We start from the raw sequence: 18252 nt of genomic DNA, 5'->3' as shown, positions 1-18252 counted from the left end.
AAAGCCACATTTCCTCTATTTTACAGTACACAATTTTCCAATCCCCCGCACTGACGATATGTTTTATTGGTCTTGCGGACATCCGTAAAGACCTCTGATGTATAGTAGGCCATGTCATTTTGGCTGCTAGATTACGGATCGCCAGATCCTGTCAATCTTGAGATCCTCTCACTATAGCAGCGTCAGTAACCTAGTTCAATTTGACTACATTATTGAAAAGACGGTATCCGTACACTCAAACTCAAGTGATAGATTCAGGTACAGTGGGCTATTTGGTCTGAGTATCTGTCATCTGGAACTGACTTTCCATTGCAGAAAATACGCAGTGTCCCCCAGAAGCATAGCCTAAGTCAGGAATTGTTGGAATATTTTTTAAATTTTTTGTGAAACTTCAATGTTTAGTGTTCTTTTAAGTCCAAAGAGAAGTTGCCACCCCGTAAGCTTCGCTTCTCCTTATCGATCTGGACATGACCCGGCATCGTTTTGCAGGCTCCTCTTTCATTCAGTACAATCTAGCACATGTACAATGCTTATTGGTATTCTGTATCCACTGACATCTGCTTTTTGCCTTCTGCCACCCCGACATCTACACTATGTCATGATAAATACCCCCTCTATATTCCAGTAAGACAACGCTGGTAAAGTTTTAGTTTATTAATAAAAATCACATCCTTACACAATCCTAGATCAAACTATTAAATAAAATCAGTCTGGCAGTGACGTCACTTAAAATAAATCTTAATAAAATTAAATATGCAGATTTGACAATCCAATCAGCGTTATTCAGAGAGGCTATGACTACGTCGTCACTCACGAGGCGCAGTCAAATTGTGCCGCAACTTCACCGTTTTGCTAGCGACTTTTTCCATAGGAGAAAAACAGAGGTCGTAGTAATCCAATAACACGTCTCACTGGCAACACCCCGGAGCCCTCGACTTCAAGCTGCCGCCAACCGTATCTGTATTAAAAGTTCATTTTCTTTGCCACTTTAAATACCGAATGACTTTCCCTATTAAACCTGCATTGGATTAAATGCTCGGATTATAAAATAGTTAAAATGTGAATCCGTGTACCGCTCCGACTCCCAGCGCAGGTGTGGTATACGCGTCACCTTCAGCAGCTCTTTGCCTGCGTTATACGTTCCGGAAGACCAGGCAGGTGGTTCCAGGGAGGGAACGCTTTCTGGCAGCGAGCAGTAGAGATGACGGACTGGACGGAGCCGCTTCATTACATCAGCTCGTGAAGCGCTCAACATTTCCAGGTGTATTTGTAGTCGTTAAGCTCTAAATGACGTAGTGAGGAGTTTCCGAGGGTAGATGACTGGGTGAATTGTTCCAGCGTGAGCGGATGAAGACCGCAGTTGGCGAGTTCTGCTCCGTCGCTCTCCTGAGAAACAAGCGAATATCGTAGGATCAGGAATTACAGTAAATTTACATTAAAGGGGTATTCATCATAGAAAGTGCTGTCATATTGCTAGGATGCGCCTTCACTTTGTTTGGCAGGGGTCCGAACTGCTGGGACCCCCATTGACCATCAGAATGAATGGACCACAGCACAAAACTAGCACTGCAGCTCCTTATGACTAGATTCACACGAACGTGTCAGTTTTGTGCGCGGAAAAAAAACCGCAGGTGACACGCCAAAGGGACCTTGGTCCTGTCATTCTCATGATTCCTGCGGATTATAGTGTTATGGTATATTGCCAGGATATACCATAGCATTACAAGACGGGCATTCTCCTTAAAGAACGGTGCGAGTAGTAAATACTCCATCAGCGGTCGGATTGTCTACCATGCAAAATGTACTGGATGTATCCACATAGGAATCACTGCGCCATTATACCTGGTAACAGAGGATAAATGATGGCAGAGCAAATGTTCCGACCCCAACACTGAGGGTATGTTCACACACTAGACTAAAAACGGCTGAAAATACAAAGCGGTTTTTAAGCCACTCTCGATATTCGCGGCGTTTTTGGAGCTGTTTTCTATAGAGTCTGAAAAACGGCTCCAAAAACGTTCCAAGAAGTGACCTGCACTTCTTTTTGGCGGCTGTTTTTCAAAACGGCCACGTAAAAAAAAAAACGGTCCATCGGAACAGAATGCCATTTTTCCCATTAAAATCAATGGGCAGATGTTTGGAGGCGTTCTGCTTCCGTTTTTTTGGGCGTTTACATACCCTTACTGTACACAACCTCTGTCCAGCACTCACCTTGCCATTTTGGGAGTGGATAGCCGTGTTGAAGACGGTCGTCGGCTCGTGTGTGTACAGAGATGCTAAAAAACTTCCCCCCTGTGCAGCTTTAAGCAGCAGCGTCAGAGAATGTGCGGTGTGCGGCATCACCGGCCCAGTGATCTCCAGGCTGAACTGATCTTTATATCCAGACTGCACCCGAGTTTTCACGTTCACAGTCCTTGCCTGCGAAGAGACAATTGCTTTAGACATGCACTTAGCCAACGAAGTCACTTTAAAAGGGGTTTGCCTCAAGTGGACATCACAGAGAAGGTCCTGCATTCAGTGCCCCCTCTACAAGCCAGGGTGGAGAGCGCAATACCAGACACAGCCCATGGACAAGATTTATCTCCGAAAACCAATATATTCTTTAATTCTTACACAATTCAACATCACAGACAACACATTTGCAAAATGTATAGAGTTACAGAAACCATATATTGCCTGACCTCAGAAACTAACGAAGCAGACAGACGCAACCACAACATAAAGGCCTTTTTACACGGACCAATGATCGGGCAAACGATCGCTCACTTGAGGACTCATTCCTAATAATTACCCTGTGTAATCAGGGCAACAATCAGACGATGAACGAGCAAACGCTGATAATATTATTTAAACGGCAAGAAATATTATGGTTGTTGGCAGCACGTCTCTCTGTGTAAACCGGGGGATGTGCTGCGGACATAATAATGTATGGGGACGAGCGATCGTAGTGACAAGTGCTTGTCCCGAAACATAACTCCTTGTAAAAGGAGCCAACGAGCGCTGATCAATGAGTGGTCTCATGTTGGAGGACCCTAAGGGCATGTTCACACACAACACAAAACGGCTCAAAATACAGAGCTGGTTTCAAGGGAAAACAGCCCCTGATTTTCAGCCGTTTTGTAGGCTACTGGCAGGTTTTGCAGCGTTACTTACGGCTGTTTTTGGAGCGGTTTTTCTGAGGAGTCCATGAAAAACGGCTCAAAAAACAGCGCAAGTGACGAGCACTTTTTTACCAGGCGTTTTTTTAGGCGGCCGTTTTTCCCATTGAAATCAATGGGTAGATGTTTGGAGGCGTTCAGCTCCCACAATTTTAGCCGTTTTTTGGGTCTAAAAGGTACTATTACACGGCCCGACATGGGACTAGTAAACGAGCGCCGATCACGACAGCACAATGTACACAGAGCAATGATTGGATATGTATGGGGATGAGCCCTCGTTACTACAATCGCTCGTCCCTATACATGTTCATAATGTCGGCAGCACGTCTCCCCGATTACACAGGAAGATGTGCTGCCAACAATGATTTTTAGTTCTTCTCCCCCTTCCCTGCCTGATCTTATAGTATACAGCTTCCATTCCCGACTCTGTGGTCAACTGGTGATATCGCTGCTTGTTTCACAGCTAGAACTGCAATCCTGGTGTCATATGAAAGATTCGAATCTCCTCTCATGTCACCAGAACCGCTGTTCACAGCCAGAGATAAGACTATTTGAAGTGACCACCCCCCTTCCCTCCAGCCTCAGTCTCTCACACTGTGTGAAGCAGCTTCACCTCCCACTTGTCAATTTTAGAAGTTATGAGCCTTTTATCTAAATATGCAAATGAGGCTATACTAAACCTTTTGGGACACAATTTTCACTATTATTAACAGCGCGCCTATTAGATTAGCCAGGAGATAGGGCATTACTAAAGGCCATTAAAGGGCTTTTCCACTTTCTAAAAACTGATGACCTATCCACCGGATAGGTCATCAGTATATGATCGGTACGTTTCCAACACCTGGACCGATCCGGCACTCCGGACGATGTTGCCGGAAGCAGATGGCTCCGGGCCTATTCAAGTGAATAAGGAGCAGAGCTGCAGTCCCACCAAACGGCCACGCTATGCGGTGGTCAGAGCCATCTACTGCATACCATTCCAAACATCCGGTACACGGCGGCAGCCGGAGTTGCGGATCAGTGCGGAGTCCAGGTGTCGGACATGCACCGATCATATACTGATGACCTATCCAGTGGATAGGTCGTCAGTTTTCAGAACGTGGACAACCCCTTTAAGTCTTCTCAGAGCAAACCGCACAGAAGATGAAAGAGCTCTCCAGTCTGAGACACGCGCGTTACCTTCAGTGTATGCATAGTAGCTCCTCTGAAAGCCACTGGTGACAGCAGCGTCGGTGGAAGTCCTGCCTGCGGACCGGCAGCCGCCACTATGCTCTTGCAGTTGATCAGAAAGTTGAACAACGTGAACGTATTTGCACCTTTGACCAATAGAACAGATTCTGGTCTGTGATCTAACTTCACTTCATTTTTTTCCTTACGACTTCGTTATGGTTAAGGTACAAAACAGGACACAGGTGCAATAAGATTACAGGCGCTCACTATCCCGAATGGTCTGTAAATGAAGAAGTGTTGGGGCAATGATCTACAGGGGCTGCATTGAGAATTTGCAGCTGACATCAGCCATAAAATACAAGAATATCAAAAGAATTATTAGGATATATTCTGCATTATATCTAATAGGTACAAGGAACTGAATTGGGGAAATATAAGGAATGCCAAGAAAAGCAGCGGAGTACAGAACATCCTCCAGCAGGCTTCTCCTGGACAGCAAAGTGGAGAACCACCAACAAGTCTCACTCTGGGGGACTCAGCTGTCTATGTATTATATGGACGGTCATTCATCTGAATTGACGACATGTAATGCTGGGGGTCCCCAACCCACAGTGATCAGCTGATTGCACGGCAGCTCATAATAAAAAGGGGTTATTAGTGAGGAGAGAATCCCTAACCTGGAATAAATATATGGTAGGGAGTCTACACTTCTAATTTAGCACATTGGATTTTAATAGGTTGTTGGGCATTATAGATCAGGCTTTCTATCGTGATCTAAGAAGTCATCGTGTTAAGATGGCGCTGCCAGTCCTCATCTTATTACCATGAAGGATACAATTTAATGGAGATCGCATCCGGCTTTTTAATTTGATCATCAACGCCCATCTCTTCCAACCAGGAGAAACTTTCATCTTCATCACTGTCCAGCGCTGCTCTGAAAACAGACAAAATCTTTCACGTTGCAATTATGTTTACAAACTCTACATTTGATGAGGCGTCAACCTATTACGTATTTGTTTGGTTTAACCCCTTGCCACCTTAGCCATGTTTCATTTACGGCTTTACTCCCGGCCTTCCAAAAGCCATAATCCCCCCCCCCCTTGACATAGCTGTACTATGGCATGTTTTTTTGCAGGATGTAGTTTTCAATGGTATCGTGTAATGAACCATATAATTTACTAAAAATTAAAAAAAATGCTTTGTGAGGTGGATAAAAAAAAAAAAAAAGGAAAAGCAATTCCTACATTGTTTTTTGGGTTTTGTTTTTGCAACGTTCACCACGCAGTAGAAATGAGAGGTTAACTTTATTCTGTGGCTCAATACGATTACGGCGATACTAAATTTATATAGTTAGTATTTTGACCTTACAGGGTTAAATAAACAGCTCAGACTTTTACAGACGTGGCGATACCAATTATGTTTATTTTTTTATTCATTTAGGGGTAAAATGAGAAAAAAAAAAAAAAGGTTTTTGATCGAAGTAAAAAATTAAATAAAAAGATTATTTTCTTTGTGGAATAGTCAAAACGCAAAAATAGTTAAAAAGTATTTGAGTCTGCCTTGGGGACTTGAACAAGCGATGGAGTGATCGCGGGCCGTGGTTGCTATTGACCGCGGAATCTAAGTAGTTAAATGGCCGGGATTGAAGTTTTCTGATCCCATGCGAGGTGTCCGCTGTAATACACAGTTCACACCTGCGGCGTATGGAGTGGGCTCAGCCGCAAGTCCACCCGATATTCACCACCCCACTAACTATGATGTAAATGTAAGTCAAGTGTTGGCAAGGGGTTTAACGTTACTCTCACCATGGACTTTGTTATATCCAGTATGCAGTCAATATGCATTAAAAGTAATAGGTGTGGGCCTGACACTAGCGCTGAGGCCCCTTCAAAACAGGGGTGCAAGGACTACAACCCCCAACTGATCAGATATTGATGGCCTATCCTGAGGAAACTTCATCAATTCCCCTCTTTGATCGCATCACCGGGATTCCAGTGATGCGATCAAACACTGGGGAATCCCTCTGCAGTCAGTCCTGGGGACCTACAAAGGACCCCAGGGCTGTCTGTTCCGTGTGCCTTCTGTTCAGGCACACTATGTGCTGCCCGATCAGCAGCCTGTGTCATAGTGACACAGTGTAATGTATTAGCGTACAGAAGTATGCTAATACATTACAAGTAAAAAATAAAGTTACAAATAAAGTTATCCCTTGATGGGATTAAAAAAAAAAAAAGTAACAAAACAAATAAATAAAATAAAAAAAAAGTGTCTTTATTTTGCATTAAATATATTTTATTGCCCCTACACTAAATAAAAACAAAAAACCTACACATATTAGGTATCTACACGACCGTAATAACCTGAAGAATTAATCTAATGGGTTATTTAGCGCGAAACGTGAACGGGATAAAAAACAAAAAAAACTATTCCGAGAATCGCTTTTTCCTATATTCACGGCGTAAAAATTTTTTTTCTACCCTTAAACTGTGTGAAAAAAAAAATACTATTTCTCTCGCATAAAACAAGGCCTCATACCGCCACGTCAATGAAAACATAAAAAAGTTATGGCTGCTGAAACGCAGAGAGGCAAAAACAGAAAAATTTAGCTGGTCAATAAGGTCTTTTCAGGCCCGGTCATTAAGGGGTTAAAAAAACAAAAACATAGGGTATTACAAAAAAATGGCTGCTTTCTTCCAAAAAAACAGCACTACTGCCCCTGGGCTGCGTTTGGTTTTGAATGACGCGAAGCTGCGAAACCAGACGGTCCACAGACGAGAGGCAGCGCTTCTGGAAGAACGCAGCCATGTTTATCTGATCTCATACAACCTCTTTAACCCCATCAGGACAGAGACATTTTTTTATTTTTAAACTTTCGTTTTTCACTCCCCGCATTCCAAGAGCCATAACTTTTTTATTTTTCCGTCAAAAGAGCGGTGTGAGGGCTTATTTTATGCAGGAGGAGTTGTGGTTTATTTTGGTACCATTTATAGTTCCATATAATGTGCTGGGAAACTGGGGAAAAATTCTGTTTTTTTTTCCAACTTCAGCCCACAAACTGATTCCTCAATTGTTTTTTGGGTTTTGTTTTTACGGCTTTCACCGTGCGGTAAAAACAACAACTTATCTTTATTCTGTGACTCAATACGATTACGGTGATACCAAATTAAAATATTGTTTGTTTTTTTTTTAGATTTTACTACTTTCATTGATAAAAAAAACTTGTCAAAATTTTTTTTAAAAAAAAATGGTTTTGCGTCGCCACATTTTTTTGTTAAACGATTGAGTGGTATGAGGACTTATTTTTTGCGGACGAGCTGAAGTTTTTATCAGTAACATTTTTTGATACGTAGAACTTTTTGATCACTTTTTTTAAATTTTTTTAGAGCTAAGTTGACCCCAAAAAAACAGCGATTTTGGCGGTTTAAATATTTTATGGCGTTCACCGCGCGCGTTAAATAACGCTATATTTTAATAGTTCAGACTTTTAGGGGCGCAGCGATAACAATTTTGCTTACTTTTTACATTGCTTTAGGGGAAAAAAGTTGTGTTTTTTTTTTAACTTTCAAATATATAGATTTTTTTCTTTCATTACTAAAAACTTTTCCACTTTTTTTTTCACACACTTTATTAGCCCCCCCTGGGGGACTTGAACCAGCATTGGTCAGAAGTTTGGTGCAATATCATATTATAATTTTTACAGGCAGGGCTTAGCAGAGGCAGAGTGAAGGCCTTCATTAGGCCCTTGGGCTGCCATGACAACCATCTTCACCCCCGATCTCGTTGCAGCGGGTGGGTGGGGGGGGGGGGGTACCTGTCGGGGGACCCCCCCTCCCTCTTTTCAACGCCTCAGATGCTGCGGTCGCGATTGACTGCAGCATTTGAGGAGTTAAACAGCCAGGAACAGCACAATCGCTGCTCCTGGCTGTTCGGGTATGTTCACACGCGGGGACCAGAAACGTCTGAAAATACGGAGCTGTTTTAAGGCGAATACAGCTCCTGATTTTCAGACGTTTTTTTTTATCAAATAGTGTTTTTCACGGCTGTTTTTGGAGCCGTTTTTCAATGGAGTCAATGAAAAACGCCTCCAAAAACGTCCCAAGAAGTCTCCTGTACTTCTTTTGACGAGCCGTCATTTTACGCACCGTATTTTGACAGACGCATAAAATAAAGGCTCGTGGGAACACAACGCCGTAAAACCCATTGAAAGCAACGGGCAGATGTTTGTAGGCGTAACAGAGCCGTCTTTTCAGGCGTAATTCGAAGCGTAAAACGCCCGAAAACACTGCGTGTGAACATACCCTCAATCCCGAGTGTCCGCTGTAAAATACAGCTGTCATCCGCAACATATAGAGCGCACTCAGCGCGTCAGTAGGCGCCGGTCACCCCCCGCAATAGCACATCTGGGTGCGCGAAGGGGTTAATGTCACCTATAGTTTTGTTATAATGGGGTAAAAGGTCACGTACTCTTCTTCACTTGTGGGCCCCGCTTCCTGCGTCTTGTCATCCAATTCAGATGTTGATTCTGAGGCTTTTGTCTTTTTATTCAAGTCATTAGTCACCAGGGGGAGAGTGAAATCAATTCCTAAAAGAAAGAAAAAAAAAAGAAAAATCTCTAATAACTGTACCAAGAAGCAAAATTAAATCAGTAGTTGTATAATTACATGCTGGAAATATTAATGTGCTTATACACGTCCAAAATAATCATTAATTGACCGTGTGAAGGACGTGACATTAGATTGTGGCAGACCAATGGGAATCTGTGCAGAATATGATCGTGCCATATAAGCAATGAATTCATAACATGAATATATTTTAATGTAAACCAAGAACAATACTGTACGGCTCAAGGTCTCAGTCCCCAAATGTTGAACTCTGACCACGGCTCGGAGGTAGAAAGCGCTTTATGTTTCCTTATGTGCAGCCATACAATACCTTCAGAGGTCCGTGTCCGCACAGCAGACCGCGTGCTTTTGGTTACGTATGAAAACCTGTAGTCCGTGTAACGGAGAAGTTTATTTAAGTGTCTTCTACAAGTTCTGCTGAAATGACTTGCCTTCATTCTTCATAGCTTCTCTTATGCCTCTTGTGGTTGGAGACATGACCGCCGTGATGACATCACTGCCCGCTATACCCGCTGCTCGAAACAGCACGGTGAACTGATACGTACAGACGTAGAAGTACGGACACAACTTGGCTTTGAGCAGGTTATACAAAGACGTGAAACTAAGAGCCCTGCACAAAAAGAAGGAGAGAAAAATCTGAATTTGTACAGATTTTAAGCCTGCCTCTGAGGAAAAAAATTAAAATTTTTGTAAAAAATTGGGAGCGGGATGGATTTTAGGATCAATTTTTTTTTAAAAACGTGAGATATAAACGTTCCTTTTTTTTAGTTGTATCGCGGGCAGAGAATCACTCACCACTCACTCATTAACACTTGCTGCAGAGCTTCGTCCTGAGACCAGGGGCTATTTTTCCCAATCATCTTGCGGTCAGCGCCAATCCTGGGGAAGAGCTGCAGCCATGGATAGGTGGGATGAAGCCAGTAGACAAGAGCTTGCTGGAATGCACAGCGGAGATCCGTGGAGGACTTTGGTTCCTATAAGGTCACATTAGGATATAAAAACAGGAGAAAAAAAATAAAATATATATATTCTCCTTTTCTAAATGCAACTGACCCATCTGATAACCATAGGGGTAGGCTGCTATAATGCACTGTATTTCCTCCCACCATTTGTAAATCAATAGGGGAAGAAGATTTCCCTGCAGTAGCCGCTACATGGTGGCCATTGAAAGGAATGGGAGACCGTGCAATTCAGAATGAAATCTACATTACCGGTATACTGGGAGGTAAGCGGACTGGAGAGGCACGACAATGTAGAACTAAGCCCTGAGCTTCTTCTTGGGCTTTTAAATGGTCAGTCCAGGTAAAAGGCTGAGAAGAGGTAAACAGCAGGCGCGTCTTTAAGCTCCAGTCCGCCGGATAAGTGACCGATGCTTTACACGGCTCAGGAATAGGCTTCTCTGGAGACTACGGGAACAAAAAAAAGGGAAGAACGATTTAAACATTCAACAGGAGAAAAATATGTCATGATTTGCAACATGGTTAAAAAAAAAAGTAGCGCCATCCCGAGCATGGGAGCGGCAATGCAGCCAATATGGCATCCGACCAGTACATCTCGCCGCCTAGTAACTTTAGTGAGAAGCCGAGCCAACAACCATAACATTACAATGTAATGGTTAAAACAACATGACGTATGTGCTATACACAATGACCGGACTGACCACTGTTCTCTGCAGCGCCACCTAGGGGGGAAATAGAAGAGAACAGCAGACAATAACACACAGTTAAAGGGAGTCTGCCCCCAGAAATGTACCCATCAAACTATCCAGAGTTATATAGTGTAGACTAACTTGTATTACCTTTTTCACACGAGCGCCTCCTTTGCAGAGAAGTTTTATTCAGTATATGAAAATGAGCATTTGAGCTACATCACTGTTGCTCCAAAATGCGGTCTTCTTCCCCCAGTTTAAACCCCCCTCCCCCAATTGAATGACAGGGGCCAAGCAATGTAATAGGCGAGTTCACGTCTGACCCCGTAGTGTCCTGAACGCGCGCGCGGCTCCGATTCTTAATTGGCGCATGCGCAGTACACCCTTGACGTTCACCGCTCTAATCGCCACTACTGCGCCGATGACATCAGACGACACCTGGAATAGACGGACCTCAGGCATCGCGGAGCAGAAGAGGTTAGTTTTTTCCGAGTGTAGTCTGACGTCATCGGTGCGGTAGTGCCGATCAGGACGGTGAACGTAAAAGGATGTGATGCGCATGTGCCAATTTTGGAGCAACGGTGACGCCCACGTAGTTCCAAAATGCTCATTTGCATATACAGAATAAAACTATTTTCTCTGCACAGGAGGCTCCTATGTGGTAAGGGAATACACGTCAGATTCAGGTTAGTCTACACTAGATTACTCTGTGGCTGGTCTGAGTGAGAGACTCCCTTTAAATTCACAGCGCACATACATAGATACATACACATATATATATACATACACACACATATACATACACATACATATCTCAACAAAATTATGAGCGGCCCAAATTACAGCAGCTCGTAAAAGAACATTCCCTGGAATTAGAGAAGGTCCCGGCAGCTGGACCCCGACCCATAAGACATTCACACCATCACTAGGGGCAATGTGGCCTTTACCTGGGTTTTTGTAGTTGCAGTAGGGTCAAGGCTTTCTCCCCAAATCACATCTTCAGCTGAATTATACTGAAAGAGAACACAAAAATCATCAATTCATTTATAACAAGTAGATGAATCTCCACAGAAGCGTCCGGGAGTGACCCAGAATCTGTTATTGGTGTGAATAGTCAACATACTGGTGTGAGAACGGACTGAACACCACGAATGTGCCGGAAACTTGTGTGCAAAGGCGGTTTACATGGAGAGAAGTGACCGGGATCTATGAAACGCTGCAGAAAAGCAGCACAATGTGCATTAGTGGTAGTGAAGGAGGCCGAGCTGCAGTACCAGGCACGGCCACAAGTAGGGCGCTGTGCTTGGTAAAAAACAAAAGGAGCGTGGCGCTTGCTGGAAAACCTGTAGCCCATTCAGTCGGATAATTGGCGGGGGCAGAAGTCAGCTGGTGTGAGCGCCGCGGCATTGTTCACGTGGTTCTCCTCTCTGTTCGTACTTGCACGCGCCATTACACTGGTTGCAGCTGCACAAGGTTTTGCACCACTGACCCATGCACGTGAATGGGACAGCTGATCACCAGGGGTGCCAACAGTCGGACCCCCACCAACCTAATATTGATGGCCATCATTTTAGATAACCCCTTTAAATCAACCCATCACAACCCAGTGGCAGATTACAGGTGGGTCTGAGGACAGGCAAACCACCAATGAGATCTCTTGCTATGGCAGATTTATTGTCGCTGAGTATCTAAAGCCACTTGGATTAACAGGGTTTTCTGCCCCTTATCAATTCTCCCTAAACTCAATGTAAAAACATAACACAAATGGTCTGTCCCTGTTACTTATTAAAGGGTAACTAAACGGTCAAACTTCTGACTTGTCATAGTGGCATGTCAGAAATTTTGATTGGTGGGGGTCCGAGCACTGGGACCCCCACTAATCGGTAAAACAAAGCAGAAGAAGTGCTGGTGTGATCGCTCAGCCGCTTAGTTTCTGTTTTGCTTTTTCCGGAAATCAACGTATCGGAGTACGGGCTCAATGGAAAGTCTATGAGCTCGCACTCCAATACATCGGCATTCCGGAAAAAGCAAAGCAAAAACGAATAGGCTTAGTTTTAGCGATTGGTGGGGGTTTCAGTGCTCGGACCCCCACCAATCAAAACTTCTGACATGTCATTAGGACATGTCAAAAGTTTGTCAAACGTTTAGCTACACTTTAACCCCTTCCCGACATGTGACGTATCCATACGCCAAAGTCGGGTAGGGGGAAGTACGGAACGGGCTCACGGAGTGTACCTGCTCTATACGATGCCAGTGTCAGCGGTTTGTTACAGCCGACACTTCAGAGTAACGAGCGGCATCGCGCTCGATCCCGCTTGTTTAACCCGTTAAATGCTGCGGTCAATAGCGACCCCCCTCTAACAGCTCATCGCGCTTCCGACAACGCAATCACGGTGTGGCGATGGTTGCTATGCTAATGAAGGCCCCCAGGTCCGCCATCTTTGTGCTCCTATGAAGCACTGCCTCCGGCAGGACTTAATAGTTGCCTGTCAGAATCACGATATACTGCAATACATTAGTATTGCAGTATATCGTGCAAGCGATCTAACGATCGCTGGTTGAAGTTCCCAAGGGGGACTAATAAAAAAAAGTGAAAATAAGTAAAATAAAAGGTGTTTTTTAATGTAAAAAAAAATAAAAAATTTCAAGTTACAAAAAAAAAACCATTTTCCCATTTTCCCCCTAGACCAGGGGTCTCAAACTCGGCCACATATAGAAAAAATGGGAAGTTGACGGGCCGCATTACTTTCAAATTTCATACAATACTAAATTATTGTAAATCAGTTATTTGAACTACAATAACACTACATTACTATAATAATAATAATAATAATAATAATACATTACTATAATAATACCGATAGGTTTAAAATTTGAGATATTTCTCCACGTGCTTATTTCAACAATCCAGCGTTCCAGTTTGTGTCGCAAAATGCAGTCCGGTGGCTCAGTTAGCAACGTTTGGCAGACACACGTCAAGATTGGGCAGCCCCTTTGTAGATGCTGCCGCAGTGCCCTCTGTAGATAATGCAGCACACCCGTAGATAAGGCCACAGTGCCCTCGGTAGATAAGGCCACAGTGCCCTCGGTAGATAAGGCCACAGTGCCCTCGGTAGATAAGGCCACAGTGCCCTCGGTAGATAAGGCCACAGTGCCCTCGGTAGATAAGGCCACAGTGCCCTCGGTAGATAAGGCCACAGTGCCCTCGGTAGATAAGGCCACAGTGCCCTCGGTAGATAAGGCCACAGTGCCCTCGGTAGATAAGGCCACAGTGCCCTCGGTAGATAAGGCCACAGTGCCCTCGGTAGATAAGGCCACAGTGCCCTCTGTAGATAAGGCCACAGTGCCCTCTGTAGATAAGGCCACAGTGCCCTCTGTAGATAAGGCCACAGTGCCCTCTGTAGATAAGGCCACAGTGCCCTCTGTAGATAAGGCCAGTGCCCTCTGTAGATAATGCAGCACACCCCTAGATAATGCCAGTGCCCTCGGTGGATGCTGCCGCAGTGATGTCAGGGTCTTGCCCAGAGCTGGAGTCCCGGAGCAGAGCCGCTTCTAGCACTCGAACTACAGTAGATTTGTGACTGCAGCTCTGGATTTCTTTGGAGTATGGGACCTGATGTTACAGTACAGTTATGACTGCAGCACTGGATGTGACTGGAGTATAGGACATGATGTTACAGTAGATTTGTGACTGCAGCTCTGGATGTGACTGGAGTATAGAACATTATAGAATAGTAGAATTGTGACTGGAGCTCTAGATTTGTTTGGAGTATAAGGCATCATTTACACAAGCGTAATATACGCACGTGCTTTTCACGCGTGTCGTACACACCTATATTAGGGTATGGGGCAGTGCAGACAGTGCGTGAATTTTGCGCAGCGCGAGTACGTTGCGTAAAACTCACGACATGTCATTTCTTTGTGCGCATCACGCACCCATTGAAGTCAATGGGTGCGTGAAAACCACGCATGCCGCACGGAAGCACTTCCGTGCGAACTGCGTGATTCGCGCAACAGCTGTCAAACTATGAATGTAAACAGAAAAGCACCACGTGCTTTTCTGTTTACAAACATCCAAACGGAGTGTCATAATGATGGCGGTTGCGTGAAAATCACACAGCCGCGCATCATACACTGATGACACACGCAGCTAAGTGCCTTTTGCGCACGCAAAACGCTGCGTTTTTTGCGTGCGCAAAACGCACACGCTCATGTAAATCAGGCCTAAGACAAGATGTTTGCATCTGCATCTACTGATCTTGCAGTAGAGTTGTGAGTGTAGCTGTGGATGTGACTGGAGTAAAGTACATGATATAATAGTAGAGTTGCGAGTGCAGCCTGGGATTACAGCTCTGCTCCTGACATCTCTGTCCATATATGGACATAGATGTCAGGGGCAACCCCAGAGCTGGAGTCCCGGGCAGAGCGCTAGTAGGCTCTTCCTGGGACTCCAGCTGTGCTCCTGACATCACTGGGACTCCTGCTCTGGGGAAGCCCCTGACATCATTGTCGATGTATGGACAGCGATGTCAGAGGCTTCCCCAGAGCAGAGCCTATACTAGCGCTCTGCCCGGGACTCCGCTCTGGGGAAGACCCTGACACACTGTCCATATATGGGCAGCGATGTCAGGGAATTCTACAGCGTCCCGGAGCAGAGCCAATACTAGCGGCTCTGTGCCCCGCGGGCCCCAGATGACAGCCCCAGGGGCCGCATGTGGCCCGCGGGCCGTGTGCTTGAGACCCCTGCCCTAGAGCATAGTAAAAAAATAAAATAATGAATAAACATAATTGGTATCGCCGCGTCCATAAAAGTCTGAACTATTACAACATATTATTTAACACGCACGGTGAACGCCGTAATCGTATTGACCCGCAGAATAAAGTTAACATGCTGTTTTAATTGCACAGTGAATTCCGTAAAAAAGACACGCAAAAAACAATGGAGGAATCGCTGTTTTTTTCCCCATTTTCTACCCCACAACTAATTTTTTCCCTGTTTCCTAGTACATTATATGGCGCTACAAAAAACTGCAACTCGTCCCGCAAAAAAAAAATCAAACCCTCATAGGACTAGAACGACGGAAAAATAAAGAGGTTATGGCTTTCGGAAGGTGGGGAGGAAAAAACGAAAGGGGGGGGGGTGCAGAATTATAAAGGGAAGTTACAATGTGAATGTGTAGTTAGTGATTGTTAGGAGGGGTCAGATCAGACCTGAAAACTTCTACAAATCCCCCCCCTGGTCACATGACCCATCACGTGTAAGCAATGAATGCCAACATTAGTAAAGACTATGACGTCGCAGCTTTTGATTGGCTCCTCTACAAGCCGGTTGTTTCAAAAGCTAATTAGAATGGCAAGGAATATAACAGCGCCGATAGAGGGCGCTATTCGTTCCGGCTTATACATTGTAGCAATCACCTGCACTGTCTCCGGTGCGGGTTTCTCCTGTTCCTTTGCCGGTAGCTCCCAGCTCTCCCGGGGACCGCACTCCGTCACGCTCTCTGCTCTCTTCTTTGCCGTGATGGTGTTTTCTAGATTGGCGAACGGGTTCCTGCGCTTTATTGCCACACTGCCATTTCTCTGAGGCCCCGGAGAGAACGGCCGAACTCCAGGGATCCGCCTGGCCGCGTCTCCCGGGGAAAATAGCGCTGCCTTGACTCCAGCCTCACTGCGACTCCTGCGCCTGCTTAGCCGCAGGATTTCTGAGGGCTTCTTGAAGCTTGGGGAGTAGCCCGGTAACATCTCGGAGGACATGGCGGCTTCACATTGACGGACTGCAGCTCATTACAAATGTGGCGCGCTTTCTCGTGTGACGTCATGCAACAACATCCCGCCCACTCAAAAACTTACGCGCATACTGCCAATCACCACTAGAGGGCGCAGCTACTCCTCGACAAACATCGAGCGTGGTTTGCAGGGGAGGTGTATGGATACAGTGCCGCCAGCAGATGTCGCTGTGTGCTCAGAATTCCATTAAAAACTAAGGCTATGTTCACACGGCATTTGTATGAGGTAGAAAAATAGGCTGATTTAGGCCTAGTTCATACAGAGTTTTTTGCAGGCAGAAAAAATCTGCCTAAAAATTATTTTAGCAATTTTGATGCAGATTTTGAACTACCATCTTTGTTTTAACATTTTTATTTTCCGCGTTTTTTTTGCCTGCGGCCGTTAAATATAATGCACGGACTGCGGGCAAAAAATTCTGTAGAAACCGCTCCGAAATGATGGCTGCTGCTTTTTTCTGCCTCTCATCGATTTCAATGGGAGGTCAGAGGTGGAGACGGCTTAAAGAAAAAGCATGCTGCTTGATTTTTTTTCTGCGAGTGGTCGAAAGCCACAGGAAAAAACGACCCTGCGTCCCTATGAAATCAATTTGGGGCGCTGATTCCAATGCGGTTTTCATGTCAAAATCTTTTGGGGCCACATACAAGATTCGCCTCTCCTTTTGGTGGTCCCGGTGAGAATAGCGGCGGACCAGGGCACAGGCAGTGGCAGAGAGATGCGGGTCAGATGACACAGTTTGTAATAGGCAGGAAGCTTCAGGCTCGTCACAGATGGTTGGGTGCAGACTGGTAGCAGACAGCGGGATGCAGACTGAGGGCGAGTAACAAGATACGAACTGGCAGCAGGAGACGGACTAACAGACTGGCAGCAGGAGACGGACTAACAGACTGGCAACAGGAGACGGACTAACAGACTGGCAACAGGAGACGGACTAACAGACTGGCAGCCGATAGCTTAACACAAAATAGCGGGTAGCTGAATACAGACTGGTAACACATGGCTTAAAGGGAACCTTTCTCCTCCCCATACATGTGCTGCTGAGTGCAGCATGTAATGGGCAGGGCTGCACAAACCCTGGGGCGCGTTAAAAATAAATTCTACCCTCCTCCGTTATTTAGATATCGGTGCCGTTATATTTGGCGCCCAATATTTAAATAACACCCTGAACTGTCAATGTGGCGTGTAATGGCAAGGGGGGTGTTACTCTGGCTGTGATACTGTCCAATCAGCTACGGACAGTATCACAGCAAGAGGTGGAGAGAGGAGAGCGTGTGCGCGCGCACGCTCTCAGGGTATGTTCACACGGCCTATTTTCGGTCGTTTTTCGGGCCGTAAATGCATGAACAACCGCAGAACGCCTCCAAATATCTGCCCATTGATATCAATGGGAAAAACGGCGTTCTGTTCGAAACGGGCCGTTTTTTTACGCGGCCGTTTTGAAAAACGGCTGCGAAAAAGAAGTGCAGGTTACTTCTTGGGACGTTTTTGGAGCCGTTTTTCATTGACTCCATAGAAAACCGCTCCAAAAACGCTGCGGAAAACGAGAGTGGCATAAAAACATCTGAAAATCAGGAGCTGTTTTGTGTCTTGTTCTTGTCTGCCGAACTGGCAAGAGGGCATGTCACTGCTGCGGACTGCGCTCTCCTCTCTCCAGCTCTGGCACTGTCTGTAGCAGTGACTCGCCCCCTCTTGCCAGTTCGGCAGACAAGTACAGGACTGTCTGATCTCTCGTGAGAAATTAGCCGAGCCTTCACTTAGATCAGAGTTTCCTAACCTTTTCAAGCCCGAGGCACCCCTACCAAAAATAGTTTACAAAAAGAAAAAAACGTCTAAATACAAGCAGTACACTCTCAGGGTAAGGCCCCATTCA

The 18252-nt window shown here is 45.2% G+C and overlaps 1 protein-coding gene across 1 annotated transcript; it reads right to left on the bottom strand.

The window, feature by feature from the left end:
* Positions 1-639: 639 nt before the first annotated feature.
* DONSON (DNA replication fork stabilization factor DONSON) lies at positions 640-16425 on the bottom strand. Its single transcript, XM_075850966.1, has 10 exons — positions 16017-16425; positions 11546-11611; positions 10162-10356; positions 9746-9924; positions 9382-9560; positions 8793-8910; positions 5164-5262; positions 4338-4536; positions 2212-2418; positions 640-1386 (listed from the first exon to the last, which is right to left on the bottom strand). Exons 1-10 carry the CDS (start codon positions 16350-16352, stop codon positions 1249-1251), a joined length of 1716 nt encoding a protein of 571 aa, XP_075707081.1. The 5' UTR covers positions 16353-16425; the 3' UTR covers positions 640-1248.
* Positions 16426-18252: the final 1827 nt, after the last annotated feature.

The sequence above is a fragment of the Rhinoderma darwinii genome, chromosome 2 (assembly GCF_050947455.1).
Source record: "Rhinoderma darwinii isolate aRhiDar2 chromosome 2, aRhiDar2.hap1, whole genome shotgun sequence".
Classification (NCBI taxonomy): domain Eukaryota; kingdom Metazoa; phylum Chordata; class Amphibia; order Anura; family Rhinodermatidae; genus Rhinoderma; species Rhinoderma darwinii.
Note: the sequence above shows the minus strand (reverse complement) of the source record. Positions and strands in the feature narration are given on the sequence as shown.